The sequence below is a fragment of the Maniola jurtina genome, chromosome 28 (assembly GCF_905333055.1).
Source record: "Maniola jurtina chromosome 28, ilManJurt1.1, whole genome shotgun sequence".
NCBI lineage: Eukaryota > Metazoa > Arthropoda > Insecta > Lepidoptera > Nymphalidae > Maniola > Maniola jurtina.
In genome coordinates this window covers 6,091,812-6,115,605 of record NC_060056.1, presented here as the reverse complement: position 1 = coordinate 6,115,605, position 23,794 = coordinate 6,091,812, and the positions used below count along the sequence as shown (strand labels likewise).

General features: G+C 38.3%; 2 protein-coding genes across 3 annotated transcripts; both read right to left on the bottom strand.

Annotated features, from left to right (window-relative positions):
- Positions 1-7,098: 7,098 nt before the first annotated feature.
- LOC123879366 lies at positions 7,099-14,164 on the bottom strand. Its single transcript, XM_045927033.1, has 6 exons — positions 14,076-14,164; positions 13,125-13,255; positions 11,285-11,421; positions 10,292-10,438; positions 8,681-8,789; positions 7,099-7,258 (listed from the first exon to the last, which is right to left on the bottom strand). Exons 1-6 carry the CDS (start codon positions 14,119-14,121, stop codon positions 7,151-7,153), a joined length of 678 nt encoding a protein of 225 aa, XP_045782989.1. The 5' UTR covers positions 14,122-14,164; the 3' UTR covers positions 7,099-7,150.
- A 6,077-nt stretch (positions 14,165-20,241) lies between these two features.
- LOC123879362 lies at positions 20,242-23,609 on the bottom strand. 2 transcript variants are annotated; one of them, XM_045927030.1, is made up of 5 exons: positions 23,455-23,609; positions 22,324-22,497; positions 21,814-22,003; positions 21,332-21,408; positions 20,242-20,770 (listed from the first exon to the last, which is right to left on the bottom strand). In XM_045927030.1, coding segments are annotated over exons 1-5 (960 nt in total). In that variant the 5' UTR covers positions 23,456-23,609; the 3' UTR covers positions 20,242-20,252. The 2 variants fall into 2 exon arrangements, with proteins under 2 accessions (XP_045782986.1, XP_045782985.1); XM_045927029.1 differs by having other exon boundaries at positions 23,459-23,609.
- Positions 23,610-23,794: the final 185 nt, after the last annotated feature.

Sequence of the window (23,794 nt, the reverse complement as noted above, 5' to 3'; positions counted from 1 at the left end):
CTGCGCCACTACCGGTCTGACTTCCTGCGCCACTACCGGTCTGACTTCCTGCGCCACTGCTTGAGCCACTTGATGCGCCGCTTGCTGAGTTACTTCCTGCGCCACTACCGGTCTGACTTCCTGCGCCACTACCGGTCTGACTTCCTGCGCCACTACCGGTCTGACTTCCTGCGTCACTGCTTGAGCCACTTGATGCGCCGCTTGCTGAGTTACTTCCTGCGCCACTACCGGTCTGACTTCCTGCGCCACTACCGGTCTGACTTCCTGCGCCACTACCGGTCTGACTTCCTGCGCCACTACCGGTCTGACTTCCTGCGTCACTGCTTGAGCCACTTGATGCGCCGCTTGCTGAGTTACTTCCTGCGCCACTACCGGTCTGACTTCCTGCGCCACTACCGGTCTGACTTCCTGCGCCACTACCGGTCTGACTTCCTGCGCCACTACCGGTCTGACTTCCTGCGCCACTACCGGTCTGACTTCCTGCGCCACTACCGGTCTGACTTCCTGCGCCACTACCGGTCTGACTTCCTGCACCACTGCTTGAGCCACTTGATGCGCCGCTTGCTGAGTTACTTCCTGCGCCACTACCGGTCTGACTTCCTGCGCCACTACCGGTCTGACTTCCTGCGCCACTACCGGTCTGACTTCCTGCGCCACTACCGGTCTGACTTCCTGCGTCACTGCTTGAGCCACTTGATGCGCCGCTTGCTGAGTTACTTCCTGCGCCACTACCGGTCTGACTTCCTGCGCCACTACCGGTCTGACTTCCTGCGCCACTACCGGTCTGACTTCCTGCGCCACTACCGGTCTGACTTCCTGCGCCACTGCTTGAGTGACTTGATGCGCCTGAGTTTGAGCCTATTTTGTGTTCATGACCACCATGTCCGTGGCCACAACCTTGGCCAATTCCATGGTATCCGTGACCACATCCTTGACCAATTCCATGGAGTCCTCCACCATAGCCTTGGCCAATTTTATGGAGACCATGGCCACCTAATTGGCCAATTCCATGTTGTCCGTGACCACATCCTTGGCCAATTCTATGGAGTACATGGCTACATCCTTGGCCAACTTCGTGGCGCCCGCGGCTACGTCCTTTGCCTATTTTATTGTGTCCGTGGCCACATCCTTGGCCTATTCCATGTTGTGCTTCTCCCTTATTTTGACCTCCATGCCCACACTGTTGACAATAAAAATTAGTAAAATCATTGCTTACCATATACTCAAATTATAATAAAACTGTAACAAGTCTAATTCTGTACATGGAAGATAATATTTTGAAATTTTGTGTCGGAGGGCACTCTGTAATCGATATTGAACCCAAAACTGTAATTTTCTTCGAGGCACGAAATCCTAAAAAACGGTTTAAAACTTACCCCTGTTTTTTGAGGATGCAGCTTAGGTTTCTTGGATTTCAAGCAAGGTTTGCAGACCACCACTGCAACCTAGGATTAAAAGATAGATTAACAACTTATTAGAACTCTAGGCGATACCCGAGACTCCGTCGGCGTGGATTTAGGTTTTTATAAATCTCGTGAAAACTATTTGCTTTTTATCCGACTTCGAAAAAAAGAGGAGGTTCTCAATTCGTCAGAATCTTTTTTTTAATGTATTACTATTATTCTAAGACACCTGGACCAATTTGGATTTTTTTTTGTTTGAAAGAGTATACTGTGCAGGTGGTTCCATATAAATTTGGTGAAGATCTGATGAATATCTTCGGAGATGGAGAACGGAACTCCTCAATGGATGAGCAAATTGCTCGCGATCAGTGTAGTAGCTTAGTAAACAGTAGGGTTTTGACTGGGCATCGCATATTATAGACAGTGGGGCCACTAAAAATTGTGAAATAGAAAATCAAAAGAAAAATAAAACCGACTTCAAAAACCACAAGCACTAAAAAATAAAAAATAATTTTGGTTTCTACACGTGTAATGTATGTATGAAGTCGGGCGAGCTTCACACTTGGATTTCTAGTTTCTTTTTAACCGACTTCGAATAAAGGAGGAGGTTCTTAATTCGTCGGAATCTTTTTTTATTATGCTCGCTCGACTTCATACATACATTACACGTGTAGAAACAAAAATTATTTTTTACTTTTTAGTACTTGTGGTTTTTGAAGTCGGTTTTAATTTCTTTTGGTTTTCTATCATTTACATAATCTTCGATTGTATATTATAATATTATATTACATACCAGAGCGGCCAGAACGAATATCCTGATGGGTACCATCCTTCCACGATATGTGGTGAAGATAATTTGATATCGAACCACTGGCAAGTGCACTTTTTATACTATGCAACCACAATGCATCCAACGAACTCAAAAGCTATTTAAACAAGTGTTCTAAAGCAATTAATTATATTATTGAATTGATTGAAACAAATACATTTTATTAACAATATCAAAAGCTGTTTGAACAAGTGTTATAAAGCCATTAATTATATTATTGAATAATAATTTATAATGTCTAAAACAAATATTTCATAAACAATAATGTTACATTAAACAGGGCTCTCTCCGTCACTTACTCCATATAATCGTAGTCCCAATTTCATTTGAATACTTATTAAGCAACCAAAGTCCATGAAATTTTGCAGACATATTCTACCAATATCTGTGTCTGTGGTGTTTTAGACTTTTCTAAAAATATGTAACTAGTTTTAAAATTACAGGGGCTCAAAGATTTGTATGTGAATTTTTAAGACCGCGTAACTTTGAAACCGAATATTTTAACGGAAATCTGGAAAACCACAGGCATAGATATTTTTCTTTCTACAAAAATTCCATTGAGTATGATTAATTAGTATTCCAATGAGAGACAAATTATGTTCGAATGAAGCGAGTGACGGAGAGACCCCTCTTACTAACCACAAGTGTAAATTAAAAATTTATAACACCCCCGACAAGTGAAGGTTACAAGAACCTAGAAAAGAGCTGATAACTTTTAAACGGCTGAACCAATTTTTTTGGATTATAGCTAAGAACACTCTCGATCAAGGCACCTTTCAAACAAAAAAAAAACAACTAAATTAAAATCGGTTCATTCGTTTAGGCGCTACGATGCCATAGACAGATACACAGATACACACGTCAAACTTATAACACCCCTCTTTTTGGGTCGGGGGTTAAAAACAAGTAATAAAGGCGTGTGTAGACCTCTGTCTGTATGCTAGCTTTTCGCGGCTCATCCATTAAACCTATTATAACGAATTTGTACAGGGTTAGCTTGCATCCGGTACGATAGCTTTTGTCCCGGAAAATCATAGAGTTCCTATGAGTTTTTGACAGACCTAAATCCACGGGGATGAACCCGCCGCACAGGTGGGTAGAGATTAAAACAGTACGGTTTCCACAGATGAAGGCAATAAAGTTATCTGTGCGGGTCGCCCTTTCCCTCTACCCTCACCTCATCCTGAAAGGCCAGATGAATAACGGCCGTATTCACAAACATTACTATGAGGTCTCACAGTGCGCTCGAACGCACAGTGTAGGTTCCACCAATCAGATCATTGTAAATTGACGTGATACAGTCACCTGATTGGTGGATCGGACACTGTGCGTTCGAGGGCACTATGAGACCTCATAGTGACGTTTGTGAATACGGGTGACAGTCATCTGATTGGTGGAACTTACACTGTGCGTTCGAGCGCACTATGAGAGCTCATAGTAACGTTTGTGAATACGGGTGACAGTCATCTGATTGGTGGAACTTACACTGTGCGTTCGAGCGCACTATGAGAGCTCATAGTAACGTTTGTGAATACGGGTGACAGTCATCTGATTGGTGGAACTTACACTGTGCGTTCGAGCGCACTATGAGAGCTCATAGTAACGTTTGTGAATACGGGTGACAGTCATCTGATTGGTGGAACTTACACTGTGCGTTCGAGCGCACTATGAGAGCTCATAGTAACGTTTGTGAATACGGGTGACAGTCATCTGATTGGTGGAACTTACACTGTGCGTTCGAGCGCACTATGAGAGCTCATAGTAACGTTTGTGAATACGGGTGACAGTCATCTGATTGGTGGAACTTACACTGTGCGTTCGAGCGCACTATGAGAGCTCATAGTAACGTTTGTGAATACGGGTGACAGTCATCTGATTGGTGGAACTTACACTGTGCGTTCGAGCGCACTATGAGAGCTCATAGTAACGTTTGTGAATACGGGTGACAGTCATCTGATTGGTGGAACTTACACTGTGCGTTCGAGCGCACTATGAGAGCTCATAGTAACGTTTGTGAATACGGGTGACAGTCATCTGATTGGTGTAACTTACACTGTGCGTTCGAGCGCACTATGAGAGCTCATAGTAACGTTTGTGAATACGGGTGACAGTCATCTGATTGGTGTAACTTACACTGTGCGTTCGAGCGCACTATGAGAGCTCATAGTAACGTTTGTGAATACGGGTGTTAATCTTGCTTGTGATACTAGAGTTTCAGTCAAAAATGGCATAGGGAAAACTAGAACCGACGTAATGGATTACGCCAATTTCTCCCAAAAGAAAACTTTTTTTTACACAAACTAAAGACATTTGAAATTATTATAAAGTAGAGTGTGACATGACATTGTTAATTTTTAAATTTTCTTGTTTCTTATATAGTTATTTCCGCACGAAGTTGCCTCAAAATTTGCCCTAAAATAGAGATTTTTCAAAGATTTTTTTTAACCCGTGGATTTTAAACATTGAATTCTTTGATTTTCCGGGATAAAAGTTATGTCAGCCTATATCAATCTCCAGGGCGCAAGCTACTTCTGTAGTTTGTACCAATTTTCATATTTACCATAGGCGTTTAAGAATTCCGTGGGAAATCTTTGATTATCCGGGATACAAAGTAGCCTGTATCCCTCCCTAGGATATAAGCTAACTATATACCAAACACAGTGGCGTAACTATATCATCTAGGGCCCGTGGCAAATTCTTTTAATGGGGCCCTATCAGTAAAAATCGTCACGTTGTACTCAGTTTAATTTTAATAAACTTCGAGAGTTTCAGCATACCTACTCAATTACACGTTGTACTTACATATCTCACGGCCATAAGCAAGGCCGTAGCCAGGAATTGGGGGGGGGTATCCGGAGAAAAAAACTTCTACTCGACTTGACGGGGATTCACCCCGTTGCCTAGTGGAATTGTACCTTTCAATTTGACAGCAAGATAGAAAACAACAAGATATAGGAGCGCGAGCGCGAGCGCGAAAACAATTTCTCTTTGTCTGGGATTTCGGGGCCTCTTGGGCCGGGGCCCTCTTGGGTCGGGGACCCGTGGCAATTTGCCAGCCCTGCCACCCTATTGTTACGCCAGTGACCAAACATCAAAATTGGTTAAACTGCCAACAGTTTGTCTGCTAGCATTTCACGGCTTGGGCCCAAAGACAGACAGACAGACACACTTTCGCATTTATTATAGTAATTAAGTATGGATATGGATTTTCAGTACGGAATACTAATTGAAATAAATTCCAATTGAAATAAAACAAAGGATAGGAGTTGAATGTATTTAGAAAAGGTTTTAATATTGACACACATGGTTGATTTAACTTGAAGGTTAATTAAATGATTCGATACAATTATAAAGGCGAAAAGCGCAAGTTGAAACACCCTCCACTAAGTATAAGGGTGTAGCCAGAGCGTTAGCAAAAACTTAGTGTTATTGTTATACTATACAGGGTGTTTGGTAATCACACTAATATTATAAAGGCGAAAGTTTGTATGTGTGTGTGTGTGTGTATGTTTGTTACTCCTTCACGCAAAAACTACTGGACCGATTTGGCTGAAATTTAGAATGGAGATAGATAATATCCTGGATTAGCACATAGGCTACTTTTAATCCCGGAAAATCAAAGAGTTCCCACGGGATTTCAAAAAACCTAAATCCACGTGGGCGAAGTCGCGGGCATCGGCTAGTTAGTATATAATGACGACACGTACCCATGCTACTTTGATCTGATAAACACAATGCTGAAGTATAATGACGAAATAAAATTTGAAAAATTTCCATACAAAATTTAAAAAAAAATTATTCATTTATTTATTTATTTATTTATGTACCGCCCACAGAGTTACACATTTAGATTAAATACATGTTGTTCCTTAAATTCTAGGGCTCTTATGCAACTCCACTTACGGGCAGTCACAGCATACATTAACATAAACATAAGTCGTACAGTAAAATATAAAATATAATATAATAGCTAATTCATGACCCTAACGTGCCCTAACTCACTAAACTCTTCCTATCTAAAGATGGCCAACGATCTCGTTGGCCAACTTTAGATAGGCCGAGGCCAACGATCTTAGTGAATTAGGGCACATTAGGGTCATGAAAACTTGGTCATATAAAAAAAAAAATTGTATGGAAATTTTATAATTTTATTTCGTCATTTTACTTCAGCATTGTGTTTATCAGATCAAAGTAGCATGGGTACGTGTCGTCATTATATACTAACTAGCCGATGCCCGCGAATTCGTTCGCGTGGATGTAGTTTTTTAAAAATCCCGTGGGAACTCTTTGATTTTCCGGGATAAAAAGTAGCCTATGTGCTAATCCAGAGTATAATCTATCTCCATTCTAAATTTCAGCCCAATCCGTCCAGTAGTTTTAGCGTGAAGGAGTAACAAACATACACACACACACACACACAAACACACATACAAACTTTCGCCTTTATAATATTAGTGTGAAGTGTGATTAACAAACACCCTGTAGATCGTTTCAACGAATAGTTCCTATGGCGTTATATGTTGGCTCTCCTGTCTGTCCAAGTCATTGGCACCATATTTGCATAGGAAGACGCAGATTTTGTTTATTTTCATTTGATTTTCATTTCATTCATTCAGGAAAATCAAATGAAAATAAACAAAACCTGCGTCTTCCTATGCAAATATGGTGCCAATGACTTAGACAGACAGGGGAGCCAACATAACGCCATAGGAACTATACCTTGAAACGATCTATACCTTAAAACACAATCCAGTGCCAGTAATCTTAAGGCGCATGAGACGGGTCTGCCCGCGAAATTCAAATTTAATTTGGTTTTTCGCTATTTGTAAACTAATACGACGGACGGACGGACAGACAGACAGACAACAAAGTGATCCTATAAGGGTTCTGTTTTTCCTTTTGAGGTACGGAACCCTAATTACGGTTTAGTAGTATTGTAAGGAGATTCTTGTACTCCAGTACGGCCGATGTTCCTCAAAAGGTGATGTCCGTGCGTTGACTCAGATTCGGTGCTCGGCTGAGTAAACTGAAAACAAGATAATAATAGGAACATCAATTATTGAGTACGGCTACTCTTACTAAATTATTATTGACTAGCGACCCGCCCCGGCTTCGCACGGGTGGACATTTATTTTTTCTATTTTCCGGGATAAAATATAGCCTATACGGATTCGGAAGAATCCCTCTAAGTAATAGTAAAAGAAATTTTGAAATCGGTCCAGTAGTTTTTGAGCCTATTCAATACAAACATACAAAAATACAAAAATACAAAGGTTTCCTCTTTATAATATTAGTATTGACTAGTTGACGCCCGCGACTTCGTCCGCGTGGATTCCGGTTTTTAAAATCCCGAACTCTTTAATTTTCCGGGATAAAAATTTGCCTGTGTCAATTACAGGGACGCAAGTACCTCGGTAGGTACCTTTCATACAAATCGGTTAAGCGGATGGGTTTTTGTGAATCCCGTGGGAACTCTTTGATTATCCGGGATAAAAGGTAGCTTACTCGTATATCCGTCCCCGGGATATAAGCTAACCCTGACCAAATTTCGTCAGAATCGGTTAAACTGTTGGGCCGTGAAAACGTAGACAGACAGACACACTTTCGCCTTTATAATATTAGTGTTGATATTGTACAGAAGCAGGCGTTACTTTGCGGAAGTCCATGATAACATAGAATCAAAAGCTAATTTGCTATAACCAGCTGAAAAAGGCAAATCTATATGATACAACATGCAGCATGCGACATGCACCACCCGCCCTCCCACTGCTAAGCATGCAGGAAAAGCCAGCCACCAAGCAAGCCCCAAGTACCACCATACAAATCCACCAGAATACACTCGATATACGTTTCACTCCGACACCGGAGCATTCTCAAATGTAGACCTTTCTATGGAATAGCAAAAAAAATTTTTGGAGACATCCACTTTTTTGAAGGTTGGTGGATGGTTTTTGCCGGTTTAACATCCGTTAGGTCAATTTTTTTGTTAACCCCCGACCCAAAAAGAGGGGTGTTATAAGTTTGACGTGTGTATCTGTGTATCTGTGTGTCTGTGTGTCTGTGTGTCTGTGTATCTGTGTTAAAAGTTATCAGCTATTTTCTAGTTTTCTTGTAGAAAAGAAGGTTAGATAACCCTTTGGTTTATAATATTCAAGTGTCAATTGACAAATGTCAAGCTGTCAAGATGGACGTTGCCTAAATATACATAATTATTTATTTGAAAATGATTTGTCGAGGGTGTTGAAAATTTTTAATTTACACTTGTATAAAATATAGCCTATGTCACCCGGACCTTTACGACGAATCAATTGACACCTTATTCATTAAAATCGGCCCAGTAGTTTAAGCGGTACGGTGGAAAACACAGAATCTGGATACATACATAAGAATGCTAAAATCATAACCCTTCCTTTTGGCTTTGCCGCAGTCGGGTAAAAAAAACAGTCACCTCATGATTGTGGTGGGTGGTTTCTATCTGATGGCCGTCCGGCATACGTGTTGACTCCGGCAACGCGCCATCGGGAGACATATTTTCCAACATGGCGTGAATGGCCAACCTGAAATAAGTTAACTTCTATTAAGAAAATCACACTAATATTATAAAGCCGAAAGTGTGTGTGTGTGTATGTTTGTTACTCCTTCACGCAAAAACTACGAGACGGATTTGGCTGAAATTTGGAATGAAGATAGGTAATATCCTGGATTAGCACATAGGCTACTTTTTATCCCGGAAAATCAAAGAGTTTCCACGGGATTTCGAAAAACCTAAATCCACGCGAGCGAAGCCGCAGGCATCGGCTAGTCACACTTATAATATTATAAAGGAGAAAGTTTGTATGTGTGTGTGTGTGTGTGTGTATGTTTGTTACTCCTTCACGCAAAAACTACCAGACGGATTTGGCTGAAATTTGGAATGGAGATAGATTATACCCTGGATTAGCACATAGGCTACTTTTTATCCCGGAAAATCAAAGAGTTTCCACGGGATTTCGAAAAACCTAAACCCACGTGAGCGAAGCCGCAGGCATCGGCTAGTATTACAATAAAACTTAAAGCTAGCCTTGTCTAATTACTTTTTTTTTAAAGAATATTAGCCATGCTAATCATGACTAATACACTCCCCTTTCCCCTCCAATTAAGCGTAAAGCTTGTGCCAGGAGTGGGTACGACAATAGTGCAACGGGTGGGGTTTGAACCGCCGACCTTCGGAATTCAGTCCGCTCCTCAACCGTTGAGCTATCGAGGCTTAATTAATATACAAATCATGCCCGCGTAAATGGTGCCAAGAATACTGGCTGCATTTCCGCGCTGGACAGCCAGGCTGATCCGTTGTGCAAAAAATGAGCCAGCCCTTCTGTCACCCGATGAGGCTATTAAACGCGGTGAAATGTCTCGTAGCATTATTTTAACAGATTTTTACAACTTGTGTAAAGGCAAAACTGATTGCGGATCATGATTCTAGGCCAACGGAAACTACGGTATAGGTTTTCTTTCTTTATTAGATAGACGGACAACAAAGTGATCCTATAAGACTTCCTTTTTTCCTATTGAGGTACGGAACCCTAAAAATGGCGGTTGCCTAAGATATCATACTATACATATAAGATACTACAGAAAAGGACTTCGTCTGTGTTGGTGTTAGCTGGCGGGCGTGCTCTGCCTTTTTAGAGTGTTTTTTTTTTTGTAAAACTGACTGGAAAGCGCTCTAAGGGGGTGCCGTGCGTGTGTCGGCGAGCGCCGGCACAGACGGGGTCCATACTTGTATAGTTTCCCAACTTGTTACAAATAACTGCAAACTTGACATTGGCTAATCTTTGTAAAGCCAGACGAGACAAAAAAAACTATCTACTATCTACAAAACCGCAATAGCTCAACGGTTAAAGGAGCGGACTGGAATCCTAAAGGTCGGCGGTTCAAACCCCACCCGTAGCAGTATTGTCGTATCCACTCCTAGCACGAGCTTTACGCTTAGTTGGAGGGGAAAGGAGAATGTTAGTCATGATTAAAAATGGCTAATATTCTTTAAAAAAAAATCTATAGTATAGCTACAACTACATACCCAATATATTCGAAGCCTAGTTGCTTCATCCGGTTCTTCTCGGCCAGAGTGAGTGGGTTTTTGAAGTAGTCGTAACTATCCAGCATGTTGACGGGGGATTGCTTATATCGTCCGCGTTTAGATATACGGGGGCGGTTTAATCCTTTCCTGAAATTTTGGCACAGTACTTCATTATCATCATCAGCCTGTGGACGTCCACTGTTGGACATAGGCCTTCCCACAACACCATGTAGAGCGCCACAACACCCTTATAGCACAGGTAGGTAGGTCTTATATAGCACAAATAAAGGAATAAATCCGAAAACCATGAATTTGTGGTTACATCATTAAAAAACCGGCCAAGTGCGAGTCAGACTCGCGCACTGAGGGTTCCGTACTCGAGTATTTTTTATATTTTGCACGATAACTCAAAAACTGTTATACGTAAAAATAAATAAAAATCTGTTTTAGAATGTACAAGTAAAGATCTTGAAACACATTCTAATTAGTTTTTAGGATTACTTGGTATAGATACCTTCAATATAAAATAACCGACAGTTTCTAAATCCCGTCAAAATCGGTTCAGCCGTTCCGAAGATTAGCCCGTTCAAACAGACAGACAGACAATAATTTTAAAAACGCGTGATTCAGTCATGGTATCGTTCAAATAACCATATGAGCTTAATATGAGGTAGTTGTTTCGAAATTACAGACAGACACTCCAATTTTATTTATTAGAGAAGAAGAAGACTAATCATATCACAGTAATATTATAAAGGAGAAAGTTTGTATGTGTGTGTGTGTGTGTGTGTGTGTTTGTTACTCCTTCACGCAAAAACTACTGGACGGATTGGGCTGAAATTTAGAATGGCAATAGATTATAGCCTGGATTAGCACATAGGCTACTTTTTATCCCGGAAAATCAAAGAGTTCCCGCGGGAATTTTAAACAACCTACATCCACGCGAACGAAGTCGCGGGTATCAGCTAGTAGATTAATATGGCGCAAGCTTACAGTGGTCTGCTTCTGTAGACGTGTGTTTGGTTGTTATGAGCGCCCATCTCGTGAACCACTCGGTCGTACAGTTTGAGAGTGTACACGTATGCGATGCGATCTAACACCGCTTCTAGCTGCTTGTGTAGTTCTGTCACCTGAAACGACAGTAGCGATTATTTGAATAACAATCGATTATTATTCGACAAGAATCGAATAACCTTTGAACAATCGAAAAACAATCAGTTCTTTTTTAGCCGTCTGACTTGTTAGAATATGTATCTTAATAGACAATGCCTACTTTATTACTCTGTGGAACAAGCACTATTGTCTACACTCTATTCTTTGATCTATGGTTCTCTTTTCCCAACATGGACGCCTTCTGTCGGAAGCACGGATTTTGTATCTTTTTATAACTAACTAGCTGATGACCGCAGCTTCGCCCGCGTGGATTGGTCAGATCCCCTGCAGCATCAGGATTGAGGAGTTGGACTCCAATTTTTTTATGAAACAATGTCGCAAAGTTCCTCTATCGATTAAAAAAGAAATGACGCAAATCGGTTCAGAAATCTCGGAGATTTCGGTGTACATAGGTAGAAAAACACAACTCCCTTTTTGAAAGTCGGTTAAAAAGTAGCCTATGTTACTCCCTGGTCAATTCTCTACTTGTCTGTGAAAATCCCGTCAAAATCGGTTCAGCCGTTCCGAAGATTAGCCTTTTCAAACAGACAGACAGACAGACAGACAAAAATTTTAAAAACGTGTAATTCAGTTATAGTATCGTTCAAATAACCATATGACCTTAATATGCGGTAGTTATTTCGAAATTACAGACAGACACTCCAATTTTATTTATTAAGTACATATAGATAAGAATCGAATAACATTTAAACAATCGAAAAACATTCAGTTCTTTTTTACCCGTCTGCGTCAAAGCCGAGATGAAGGGTTATGATTTTAGCAGTCTATGTATGTATGTATGTATGTATGTTTGTATGTATGTGTGTTTGTATCCAGATTCTGTGTGTTCCACCGTAGCGCCTAAACTACTGAGCCGATTTTTATGAATGAGGTGTCAATTGATTCGCTGTAAAGGTCCGGGTGACATAGGCTATATTTTATACAAAAAAAATTGACCTAGCGGATGCTACATCAAAAAAGTGCTATAAGACCTACCTATCTGCCAAGTTTCATGATTCTAGGTCAACCAGAAGTACCCTATAGGTTTTCTTGACAGACACGACGGACAGACAGAAGACAGACAATACAGTGATCCTATAAGGGTTCCATTTTTCCTTTTGAGGTACGGAACCCTAAAAATAAAACGAAAACAATGATTTTTAACCCCCAACCCAAAAAGAGGGGTGTTATAAGTTTGACGTGTGTATCTGTGTATCGGTGTATCTGTGTATCTATCTGTGGCATCGTAGCTCCTAAACTAATGAACCGATTTTAATTTAGTTTATTTTGTTTGAAAGGTGGCTGGATCGAGAGTGTTCTTAGCTATAATTAAAAAAAATCGGTTCAGCCGTTTGAAAGTTATTAGTTCTTTTCTAGTTACTGTAACCTTCACTTAAAAAGCTTGGATTTGACTCGCTCCAGCAATACACGGCGCTGCAAATGCTTGTATACAGTATGGCATATTATTGTAAATTGTACATTTGAAAAGAGCAACCGCCGAGTTTCTTGCTGGTTCTTCTCGGTAGGAACAGCATTCCGAACCAGTGGTAGATTATTTTGACGATTCAAAAGCACTTGTAAAAGTTTAATTGAATAAAAATAATTTGAATTTGAATTTGAATTTGAATTTGAACTTGTCGGGGGTGTTATAAATTTTTAATTTACACTTGTAGTTCCTTACCTCATCGTTCAATATATTCAAGTACTCAGGCGTCCGTCGGAATCTGTCCAGGACTGACTTCAGACTTTCTCCATACAACGTCAAACATTCTTGTTCTATGTCGTACTTTCTGCATTGTGCTATTGGTAGAGCTAAATAAAAGAACAAGAGGGGTCTCTCCGTCACTCGCTCCATACAAACGTAGTTCGTCTCTCATTGGAACACTAACCAATCATACTCAATGGAATTTTGGAGAAACGTTCCGGAAACTAATATCTATGCCTGTGGTTTTCCAGATTTCCGTTAAAATATTCGGTTTCAAAGTTACGCGGTCTTAAAAATTCACATACAAATCTTTGAGCCCCTGTAATTTTAAAACTACATATTTAAAAAAAAAATCTAATACACCACAGGCACAGATATTTGGTTTTAGAATATGTCTGCAAAGAATGCACTATGGTTGCTTAATATTCAAATGAAATTGGGACTACGATTGTATGGAGTAAGTGACGGAGAGAGCTCTTTTAAAGTAGAAACAGTACCACTTAGTCGTCGTTTTCCTCATTACTTAGGGTCGTGACTCCTTTTATTAACTACTAGAGCATGCCCGCGGCTTTGTCCGCGTGGATTTCGGTTTTTTTTTAAACCCCGTAGGAACTCTTTGATTTTCCGGGATAAAAAGTAGCCTATGTCCTTCCCAGGATGTATCCCAAGTCTGTACCAAATTTCATTAAAATCGGTTCAGCGGTTGGGCCGTGAAAACGTAGCAGACAGACAGACAGACACACTTTCTCATTTATAATATTAGTATGTATTAGTGTGATGATACTAGTGTGATTTTAAACACCGCGAGTGCCCTCCGAGGCATGGAGGACATGAACAAGGCAAAATTTCGATCTCCAAAGTCGGTCACCCATCCAGTTGCCGACTTGGCTCAAGGTTACCAATCTCAAAATTATCTGAAGTACTCACATAGTAAAATGTAAATATGATATAAGTTATATTTATTTTTGAACATATTATTCGTCGTGAAAACAAGAGTAACAAAGCAGAATCGAGTGGGTAGGTACCTACCTACCTAGTCAATATAGAGTCGTAAAATTATAGCATAAAAATGAAATTTAAATCAAATCATAAGAAATGTTAACACTATGTTAACAATATAATACTTACACACTTTCACACAGACACACACACTCACGCACACACACACACGCACACACATACACACTCACACACTTACACGCGAATACACAATACCTTGTATTGAATACGAAAATAATATAAAAAATTGAAATATTTTATTTAAATTAAGAAAAGTAGGCTATCCTTGCCAACGATCCCCCGTCGATTTCCTACGTATGATATTATTGTTCTTATCTCTATCTGCCCTGGTTCGTGCATTCTCGGTTCCTAGATCGGTACATTTTTGATAACCAAATTTCAAATTGCTGTGATTGGCTGAATTTACCATGTTCTTGCTGCGACAGTGAGTTTGAGCCACTAGCGGAACAATGTTAGCCGGTCAGAAATGATTGCAATTAGTCAACCTGTTTGACGTCCGTGTTCTGTTTTCGATTACAAAAAAGAAAAAATTGTTGTTGCAATCATCAATTTTAGCAAATAGTGAAAGAGAGTCGGCCAATCAGAGGTCACAACTACCGTCACACTTTCTGTCACACTATGGCAGTAGGCATGCCGAGTAATGAAAACAATTTTTCATTCTGTCTAGGTCGAAGTAGGGTTGCCACCTGGCTCTTTTTGATTTACAGGCTACCACCATCAAAAATACGGGGTTTAGATTTGAAGAAATTTGAAAATTTGAAGTATTTGAAGAAATAGGCGGTGGTTCTCTCTGAAATGCATGGAAAGCCTATTTAGATATTTCAGTTTATTTGTAAGTTTTGTATTTTTTCTCTGTATGTTGCCGTGTCTTGATTGGTGAACTGTGTTTGCAATGTGGTTTTAAATAAAAGATTTATTTATTTAAATAGCTTTTAAAAACTCTTAGTGTTGTAAAGCAAAATGTTATACATTTCATGCATACAATCTTCTCATTTCAACTTAAAATTACATTTAATTTGTAATTCCACCTTCACAGTATCAATACTATGGCCGTAGCCAGGAATCTATTGCGGGAGAGGTTTTATTAGAGCCGGAACTGAATCCTGTCATGAGGAAAAAAACATTCGCTCAACTTTATGGGCTAATTACCTGGTTAGTGGAATTTCGCCTTTCAATTTGACAGTGAGATAAAATACAACAATAAAAAAGCGCGAGCGCAGTGAGCGTAAGTGTTTTTGGTTCAATACAGAAAAAATTAAAGTGAAAGGGAAACGAGTTTAGCCATAGCAAGATTTTATTTTTAAAGCTTCCTATCCATACTAATATTACGAATACGACAGTATATCTATTTGCCTATCTATTTGTTACACTTTCACGGCCCATCTTCTTTACCAAAATTTTTGTACTTACTATTCAGAGGTAACTTGCATCCCAGACATTTTTTTTAGGCGGCTTTTTAGCCCGGAAAATCCCCCACGGAATTTTTAAAAATCTAAATTCATGCAAACGAAATTGCGGGGTTTACACCAAGTAATAGAAATTCAAAGCGCGAGTGAAGTGAGCGCGAAATGTTTGATATATTTCCAAAAAAAAATTGGTAAGCAAATGCAAGAAATAGTGTAAGTATTATTTTAGGCTTAGGTTTTTGACGGCTTCCCAGGCGCAGTCGCCATTTCAAAATTTCTGGTCTGGTGGGAGGCTTCGGTCATGGCTAGTTATATGGTTAGTATGGCCCTAACGGCCAAGAAATTAGACTGCATCATCACTTACCACTAGAAAAGATTAAAGTCACGGGCTAACTTGTATAAAAAAAGGCTTACATCCACAAACCAAGCCCCGCCGCCTTGGTTACGACCATGATCAATATCGAGTGGGTTTCGGCTACGCATTGCCGCAAAAGGAAAATATTCTTTCTACTGGACATAACGTCAGTGTTTGATTTCACCAGCCAGCTCCTGCTGAATTTGTAAAAAACCGGCCAAGTGCGAGTCAGACCCACGCACCGAGGGTTCCGTATTCGGGTATTTTTTCCGACATTTTACTCGAGAAATCAAAAACTGTTATGCATTAAAAAAATATGCATAAAAATAAATAAAAATCTGTTTTAGAATGAACAGGTAAAGCCCTTTCATATGATAACCCACTTGATATATGTAGTTATCTTACTTTGAAAATTGAAAATACTAATATTTGTTCATGAACACATGACAGACGGATAGAAGGACAAATGGACAGACGGACAGACGGAAAGACTGACAGACTGACAGACAACGAAGTGATCCTATAAGAGTTCTTTTTTGCTTTTGAGTTACGGAACCCTAAAAATATTTAGTTTTATTTGCCCCGTATTTTATTTTCATAATTACAGGTTTCTGTATCCTGAAATACGGGGTAACCAGTAAAATACGGGGCCTCTGGCAACCCTATTCGGAAAACACTGTCACATTCAAGTTAATGTCAAATATTTTGTTTTCAATTACAGAAAGCTGCATCAATCATTATTACAATATTTTCTTTGTTGTGATTGGCTGAATTTTTGAGTTTCAGCCAATAAACAGACTGTTTGCCAATTAAACGTCATAACAATATAAATGCCAGAAAGTTTAACCAAATAAAACAAACTTAATGAGAACCTAGTGAGAATGCAAACGGCACACAATTTATAATACATATTATGTTAGTCGTATATAATAGATATTATAGTAGTCGTTCACTTTGGTAATAGTCAGATTGTCATCAGTAAAATTGATATTGGTTGATGTATCGTAAATTATTGTTTCGGTGACAAATATTTTTATTATCTATTTATCTTTGAACAGAATGGAATAGAATGAAATGGAATGGAATACAATGATAAATTTTTATTCCTGTAAACTTTTAGGTAAACTTCAAAGTGTTTTTGGCTGGTCAGAAAAATTTACCACTGGTTCGGAATGCCGTTCCTACGTTTTCTAGGGTTTCGTACCTCAAAATGAAAAACGGAACTCTTATAGGATCACTTTGTTGTCTATCTGTCTGTCTGTCGTGTGTGTCAAGAAAACCTCTAGGGTACTTCCCGTTGACTCAAAACCATGAAATTTGGCAGGTAACTTAACTGCGTAATTTTGGGTAGTTTATTTAATCGATAAAGAAAGTTTGCGACATTGTTCAATAAAAAATTTGGATTCCAACTCCTCAACCCTGATGTTGCAGGGGACCTGACTACTAAAGCTAATGGGATTTAAAAAGTGTCGATTATTAATTGATATTGAAGGTATCTATACCAAGTAAACACTTTGTCGTTGACCTCAACCCTGATGCTGTAAGAAATTGCATTCCTAAATCCTGGTGATCCCTCGGGATTAGAAAAGGATCATCCGTTTAAATATTCTTACGTGATACAGAAACAAGTTGCATCCCGGGGACGGGCTATTACGGAGAGGCAACTTTTGTTCTGGGAAATGAAAGGATCGGGATTTTTAAAAACCTAAATCCACGCGAGCGAAGCTGCGGGCATTAGCTAGTTGTAAATATATTTAGAAGCTACTATAAGATAATAGATAAGGTACTTATTTCCTTATATTTTTATTGTATGGCAGCGCGCGGTTTTAAATTATAAATTGCACGTCCTGTCCTTTTCTGTAATACATTTTTTTCTCAATATCTACCGCTTTATCTCATAGCAAGAGTCCGTAAGACATAATACAGTGAAAATAGGCAAAATATACAATTTTTGCAGTTTCCACGTCAGTACCTGTCGAATTTTTCTAACAGTGTAAGCAGCAGAGCTGAGTTTACCATCAAGTGTTGATATGTGGGTGTTCCATAGAAGCTTTGCATCTAACATTATACCGAGAAACACGGGGTTCTCCTTTATTTTCAACATATGATTATTTATCAATGAATTTATGTCATTTAAGGTCCTGGTATTGGGCAGTGTGAATTCAACACACTTAGATTTCTTTGCATTTGGAAGTAAATTGTTAGCAATAAATCAGAGAGTGACCTGTGATATGGCATTACATATAGTATACATTGTCAAAAATTATAATATTAAAGCTGTGCGTATTGCGTGAGGAATAGGTTGCAAGAGAGTTGCAACTTGCAGGGTTTGATGCATGCGCTATTGCCAGCAAACATGAGACATATTTTTATCTACAGGCAACGTCTGAGTAGGTAACGCATACGTCTAACGCAAGTTGAAATGTACCAGTGTATTTAGTTAGACCTATCGACAAGTTTGGAGTTGGGTGCAGTCTAAATGTGGCCCGTGTGTTTAGACTGTCAGTTTCTGTCAGTTTCACGTGTCGTCCCCCGCACTTCACCACCCCGCTTGCACAAATCGAGACAGCACGAAATTTTCAAGATTTCTGGGTGTAATTTCTGGTTTTCGTAGTTCCCACATAATTATAACAATATAAAATATATAACGATAATTTTTTTACTACATAATATTCATTAAATTTTCTAGGTCTGTGGTTTTTCCAAATTTCATTAAATTGCTTCGTTGTCTAGAAAAACGAGCAGAAAGTTGGGCCTTTTTTTAAAGAAAAATACAAATCTTTGAGCCCTTGTAATTTTAAAACTACATATTTTTAGAAAAATCTAAAACACCACAGACACAGATATTAGTTTCTAGACTATGTCTGCAAAATTTCATGGACTTTGGTTGCTTAATATTCAAATGAAATGGGAACTACGATTGTATGGAGTAAGTGACGGAGACAGCCCTGTTATGTATGACATATTTACTATTAACTATGACTCAATTAGTAAAGAAGAGCACTGTCGCCTAAGATACAGGTTCTACCGAGTTTATGGACAGTGGATCAACAATATAATTTGTGCTAGTTTTTGTCAGTTTTGTTAGGTTATACTAAATTATTTTAAATTATATTTTAGTTGTTTTAGTTGTAATTTTGTCTAGAATAAGCTGTTGTGACTTTTGTAAAATTTTGGCTGCAATAAACAATTTATTTATTTTATTTATTTATGTTATTAACTGACTTGATCCGGATTCGCACGGGTGGGCTTACTTACCTATAGACTAGGTACCTACCTACCTATAGCACGCGACAGGTTGAGATGGCAATCGGGGCATGAGGCGGGGGACGCCCCGCACACCCGCACGTCACCCGCGCTCACCCGCACCTATTAAGAGGGGTCTCTCCGTCACTCGCTCTATAAAACGTAGTTCGTCTCTCATGCATTGGAATACTAACCAATCATACTCAATGGAATTTTGTAGAAACGTTCCGGGAACTAATATCTATGTCTGTGGTTTTCCAGATTTCCGTTAAAATATTCGGTTTCAAAGTTACGCAGTCTTAAAAATTCATATACAAATCTTTGAGCCCCTGTAATTTTAAAACTACATATTTTTAGAAAAATCTAAAAAAAACACAGACAGATATTAGTTTCTAGAATGCGTCTGCAAAATTTCATGGACTTTGGTTGCTTAATATTCAAATGAAATTGGGACTACGATTGTATGGAGTAAGTGTAAGTAAGTGAGTAAGAGAGAGCCCTGTTAATCTCTCGCTATAAATTAATATAAAATTTTAGTATATCTATCGCTATGTATTGCCCGGCAGTTCATGGTTAGTAAGTGGTTGGGTTTTAGTGATGTTTAACTTTATCCTGTTCTCTGGAGATATAACCCTAAACATGGATTTAACAAAACCGGCCAAGTGCGAGTCAGACTCGCGCACTGAGGGTTCCGTACTCGGGGTTCTTTCCAAAATTTTCACGATAAATCATAAACTATTATACATAAAAATAAATAAAATCTGTTTAAGAATGTACAAGTAAAGCCCTTTCATATGATACCCCACTTGGTATAGTTATCTTACTTTGAAAATTGAAACACATTTTAATTTTATTTAAATGATGTAACCACAAATTCGCGGTTTTCAGATTTATTCCTGTACTTGTGCTATAAGACCTACCTATCTGCCTTTCATGATTCTAGGTCAACGGGAAGTACCCTATAGGTTTCTTGACAGACACGACGGACGGACAGACGGACAACAAAGTGATCCTATAAGGGTTCCGTTTTTCCTTTTGAGGTAAGGAACCCTAAAAAACAACAAAATCATTTTATTATTATTTATATTCATCTTCGTAAACACCTCTTTTGACATACGGTATCGGCGTACGCGCATACACAGAATAATCGTTTCTATTTCTATCACCTTTAGGATTTTTAAATCTAATTTTGGGTTTAAAAGGTCCATCATTCAAATTTTTTCTTTTAAACTCTGTTGTGAATTTAGTGGTTTTAACAAAATCATAAGTTTTTTTCCACCTATTCTCCTTTTCCTTCGAATTCAACCTATTAATTTCAAATTTACCATTGTTATTATCAAAATTGTTATCATAATTTTTGTATTTGGAAATTGCTAACTTCTTTTCAGATGTAATTTTATGAATTTTATCATATTGATCAACTTTTTTGTACCAATTTCGGGTTTTTTCAATTTCCCGTTCATCTCTAATGCCCAAATCACTTTTTTCTCGTCTTAAATCGCTATTGGATATTCCACTTGCATGTAGTTTCTTATCATGGATTTCCATAGAGTCTACAGGCAGTTTCCTTTCAGTTATATGCTCTTCATAAGATTCTGTAAAAGATGCAGTTTTAATAAAACTATCACTCGAGAAATCACTCGAGTTAGTAAATCAAAATTGATTATCAAAATATATTTGACTAGCTGATACCCGCGACTTCGTTCGCGTGGATGTAGGTTTTTAAAATTCCCGTGGGAACTCTTTGATTTCCGGGATAAAAAGTAGCCTATGTGCTAATCCAGGGTATAATCTATCTCCATTCTCAGACCAATCCGTCCAGTAGTTTTTGCGTGAAGGAGTAACAAACATCAAACACACACACACATACAAACTTTCTCCTTTATAATATTAGTGTGATTGAATTTTCAAGGTGCAAGACACGGGTCTGCTCGCGAAATTCAAATTTAATTTGGTTTTTCGCAATTTGTAAACTAATACGACAAAGAAGGCTTATGGCATTCTAATTCTGACAATGGCAGTATCATCTTCACAGGATTACAAAAAAACCTTTACTTGAAAGTGTTGAGTTTAAGAAATAAGTCGATACTATAGCTAATTTCTTAAACTGGACCCTTTTATACTTAAAATAATATTAATAGGGATCAAAATAGAACCTCCACCTATTCTGAACATAACCTTTCTTCTTAAATCTTGCAACTTATTTTTGATGTTCGGTTTTCTCGGATTTCGTCTGCGAAAATAAAAGTTTAAATAACACAAGTGTAAATAAAAAATTTATAACACCACCGACAAGTGAAGGTTACAGTAACTAGAAAAGAGCTGATAACTTTCACACGGCTGAACCGATTTTCTTGGATTATAGTAGCTCTACATCAAGCCAATACAATACACTCTCGATCAAGCCACCTTTCAAACAAAAAAAACTAAATTAAATTCGGTTCATTAGTTTAGGAGCTACGATGCCACAGACAGATACACAGATACACACGTCAAACTTATAACACCCCTCTTTTTTGGTCGGGGGTTAAAAACATTAAAAAACCAATATAAGTCTATGAGCTCACTCTATTATAATAATGTACCAAGAGTAGGTCATTCATTTTAACTTTATCTTCTCGATGCGTTAAATACATACATTTTTTTACGTTCCAAATATTTTTTATATTCATCAATAGCTTTAGGGTTCTTTATAAAATACAACCTAGTTCCAGAGTGAACCGGGTTCTGTATCAAATCATATAGTTTTTGAGCGTCGTAGTTTGTTTTTATTAACCACAGTATTTCTTGAAGTTTTTGTTCTTTCTCCATATCGGTAAGTTCTTTAGCTACAATATAAAATAAATACCTATAATAGGTTTTTTTTTAAAATTCAGATACAAGTTAGCCCTTGACTGCAATCTCACCTGGTGGTAAGTGATGATACCGTCTAAGATATGGAAGCGAGCTAACCTGGAAGGGATATGGCAGTTTTCATACTCCTTTGGTTTCTAAAGGCATCGTACTGGAACGTTAAATCGCTTGGCGGCACGGCTTTGCCGGTAAGGTGGTAACTAGCCACGGCCGAAGCCTCCTACCAGACCTCTATCGGTTGTCAATGATGATGATGATCATAAAGTATTCTATGATATAAGTACAAAAATATTACCATTTCGAAGCATTTTCTTGTATTCTTCATTATTACTTTCCAAGTTATCATTTAAACTGTTTAAAGATTGTATTATATTAATTAATTCGTTTCTATTATTTGTATTTTTGTTTATAGCTTCATTTGAATGTAGAAAATTTGCTTCAGTATAAAATAGTGTACTTGCTGAAAACACTGAAAGAAATAAACCAAAAAAACTATTTAAGTTTAAAAACTAAAACCAGACTAGGTATTTTCAGGTAATGTGGGCTCTTCTCACACTTGGGCGCGTTTGGAACCCTCGTAGCTTTAGTTTTAAGTTACGTAATTAATTATCACCACTATAGAAAAACAATTTCGACCATCAAAAGGAGTTTGTACTCTTTTTGATGTTTGTACCTACTTTGAATAAATGATTTTGAATTTGACTTTGACTTTGATTAGTTGGCTAGTTTACAAACATCAAAAGGAGTTTCTCCTTTTGATGTTTGTACCTACTTTGAATAAATGATTTTGAATTTGACTTTGACTTTGATTAGTTGGCTAGTTTAAATGGGTAGGTCCATCAGTGTGGCTTCGGCCGTGGCTAGTTACCACCGTACCGGCAAAGCCATGCTACCAAGCTGTTTAGCGCTCCGGTACGATGTCGTGTAGAAACCAAAGGGGTATAACCAGACCGCTTCCATCTTAGACTGCATTATCACTTCCCACCAGGTGAGATTACAGTCAAGAGCTAACTTGTATCTGAATGAATAAAAAGTTAGCAACTAGGTATATATTTTGTCAAGAAGACCACTACAAAAGAATGGTTTATATTTTTAACCCCCGACCCAAAAAGAGGGGTGTTATAAGTTTGACGTGTGTATCTGTGATTTGTGTATCTGTGTATCTGTCTGTGGCATCGTAGCTCCTAAACTAATGAACCGATTTTAATTTAGTTTTTTTTGTTTGAAAGGTGGCTTGATCGAGAGTGTTCTTAGCTATAATTGAAGAAAATCGGTTCAGCCGTTTGAAAGTTATCAGCTCTTTTCTAGTTACTGTAACCTTCACAAGGTCGGGGGTGTTATAAATTTAATTTACACTTGTTGATTACTTAGTAATAAAGTTTCTTCTACATTTGTATATAACATTAAGTGATATAAAATTACTAACTTACGTAATGTGAATAAACAATATGGAAACATATTTTTAGGTATACGAGGTAATTTATTTTACTTTGCTACTTCACAAGTTTTCTATTGCTTATTGCATTTCGTAATAAAATAAAACTATGTTTTACTGAAAATGTGAAATACTTACTAAAAATTATATAAAAAACAAGAGGATGCCCGCGGCTTCGCCCGCGTGGATTTCGGTTTTTTTAAATCCCGTAGGAACCATTTGATTGTCCGGGATAAAAAGTAGCCTATGTCCTTTCCCGGGATGTATCCTGTCTGTACCAAATTTCATTAAAATCGGTTCAGTGGTTGGGACGTGAAAACGTAGCAGACAG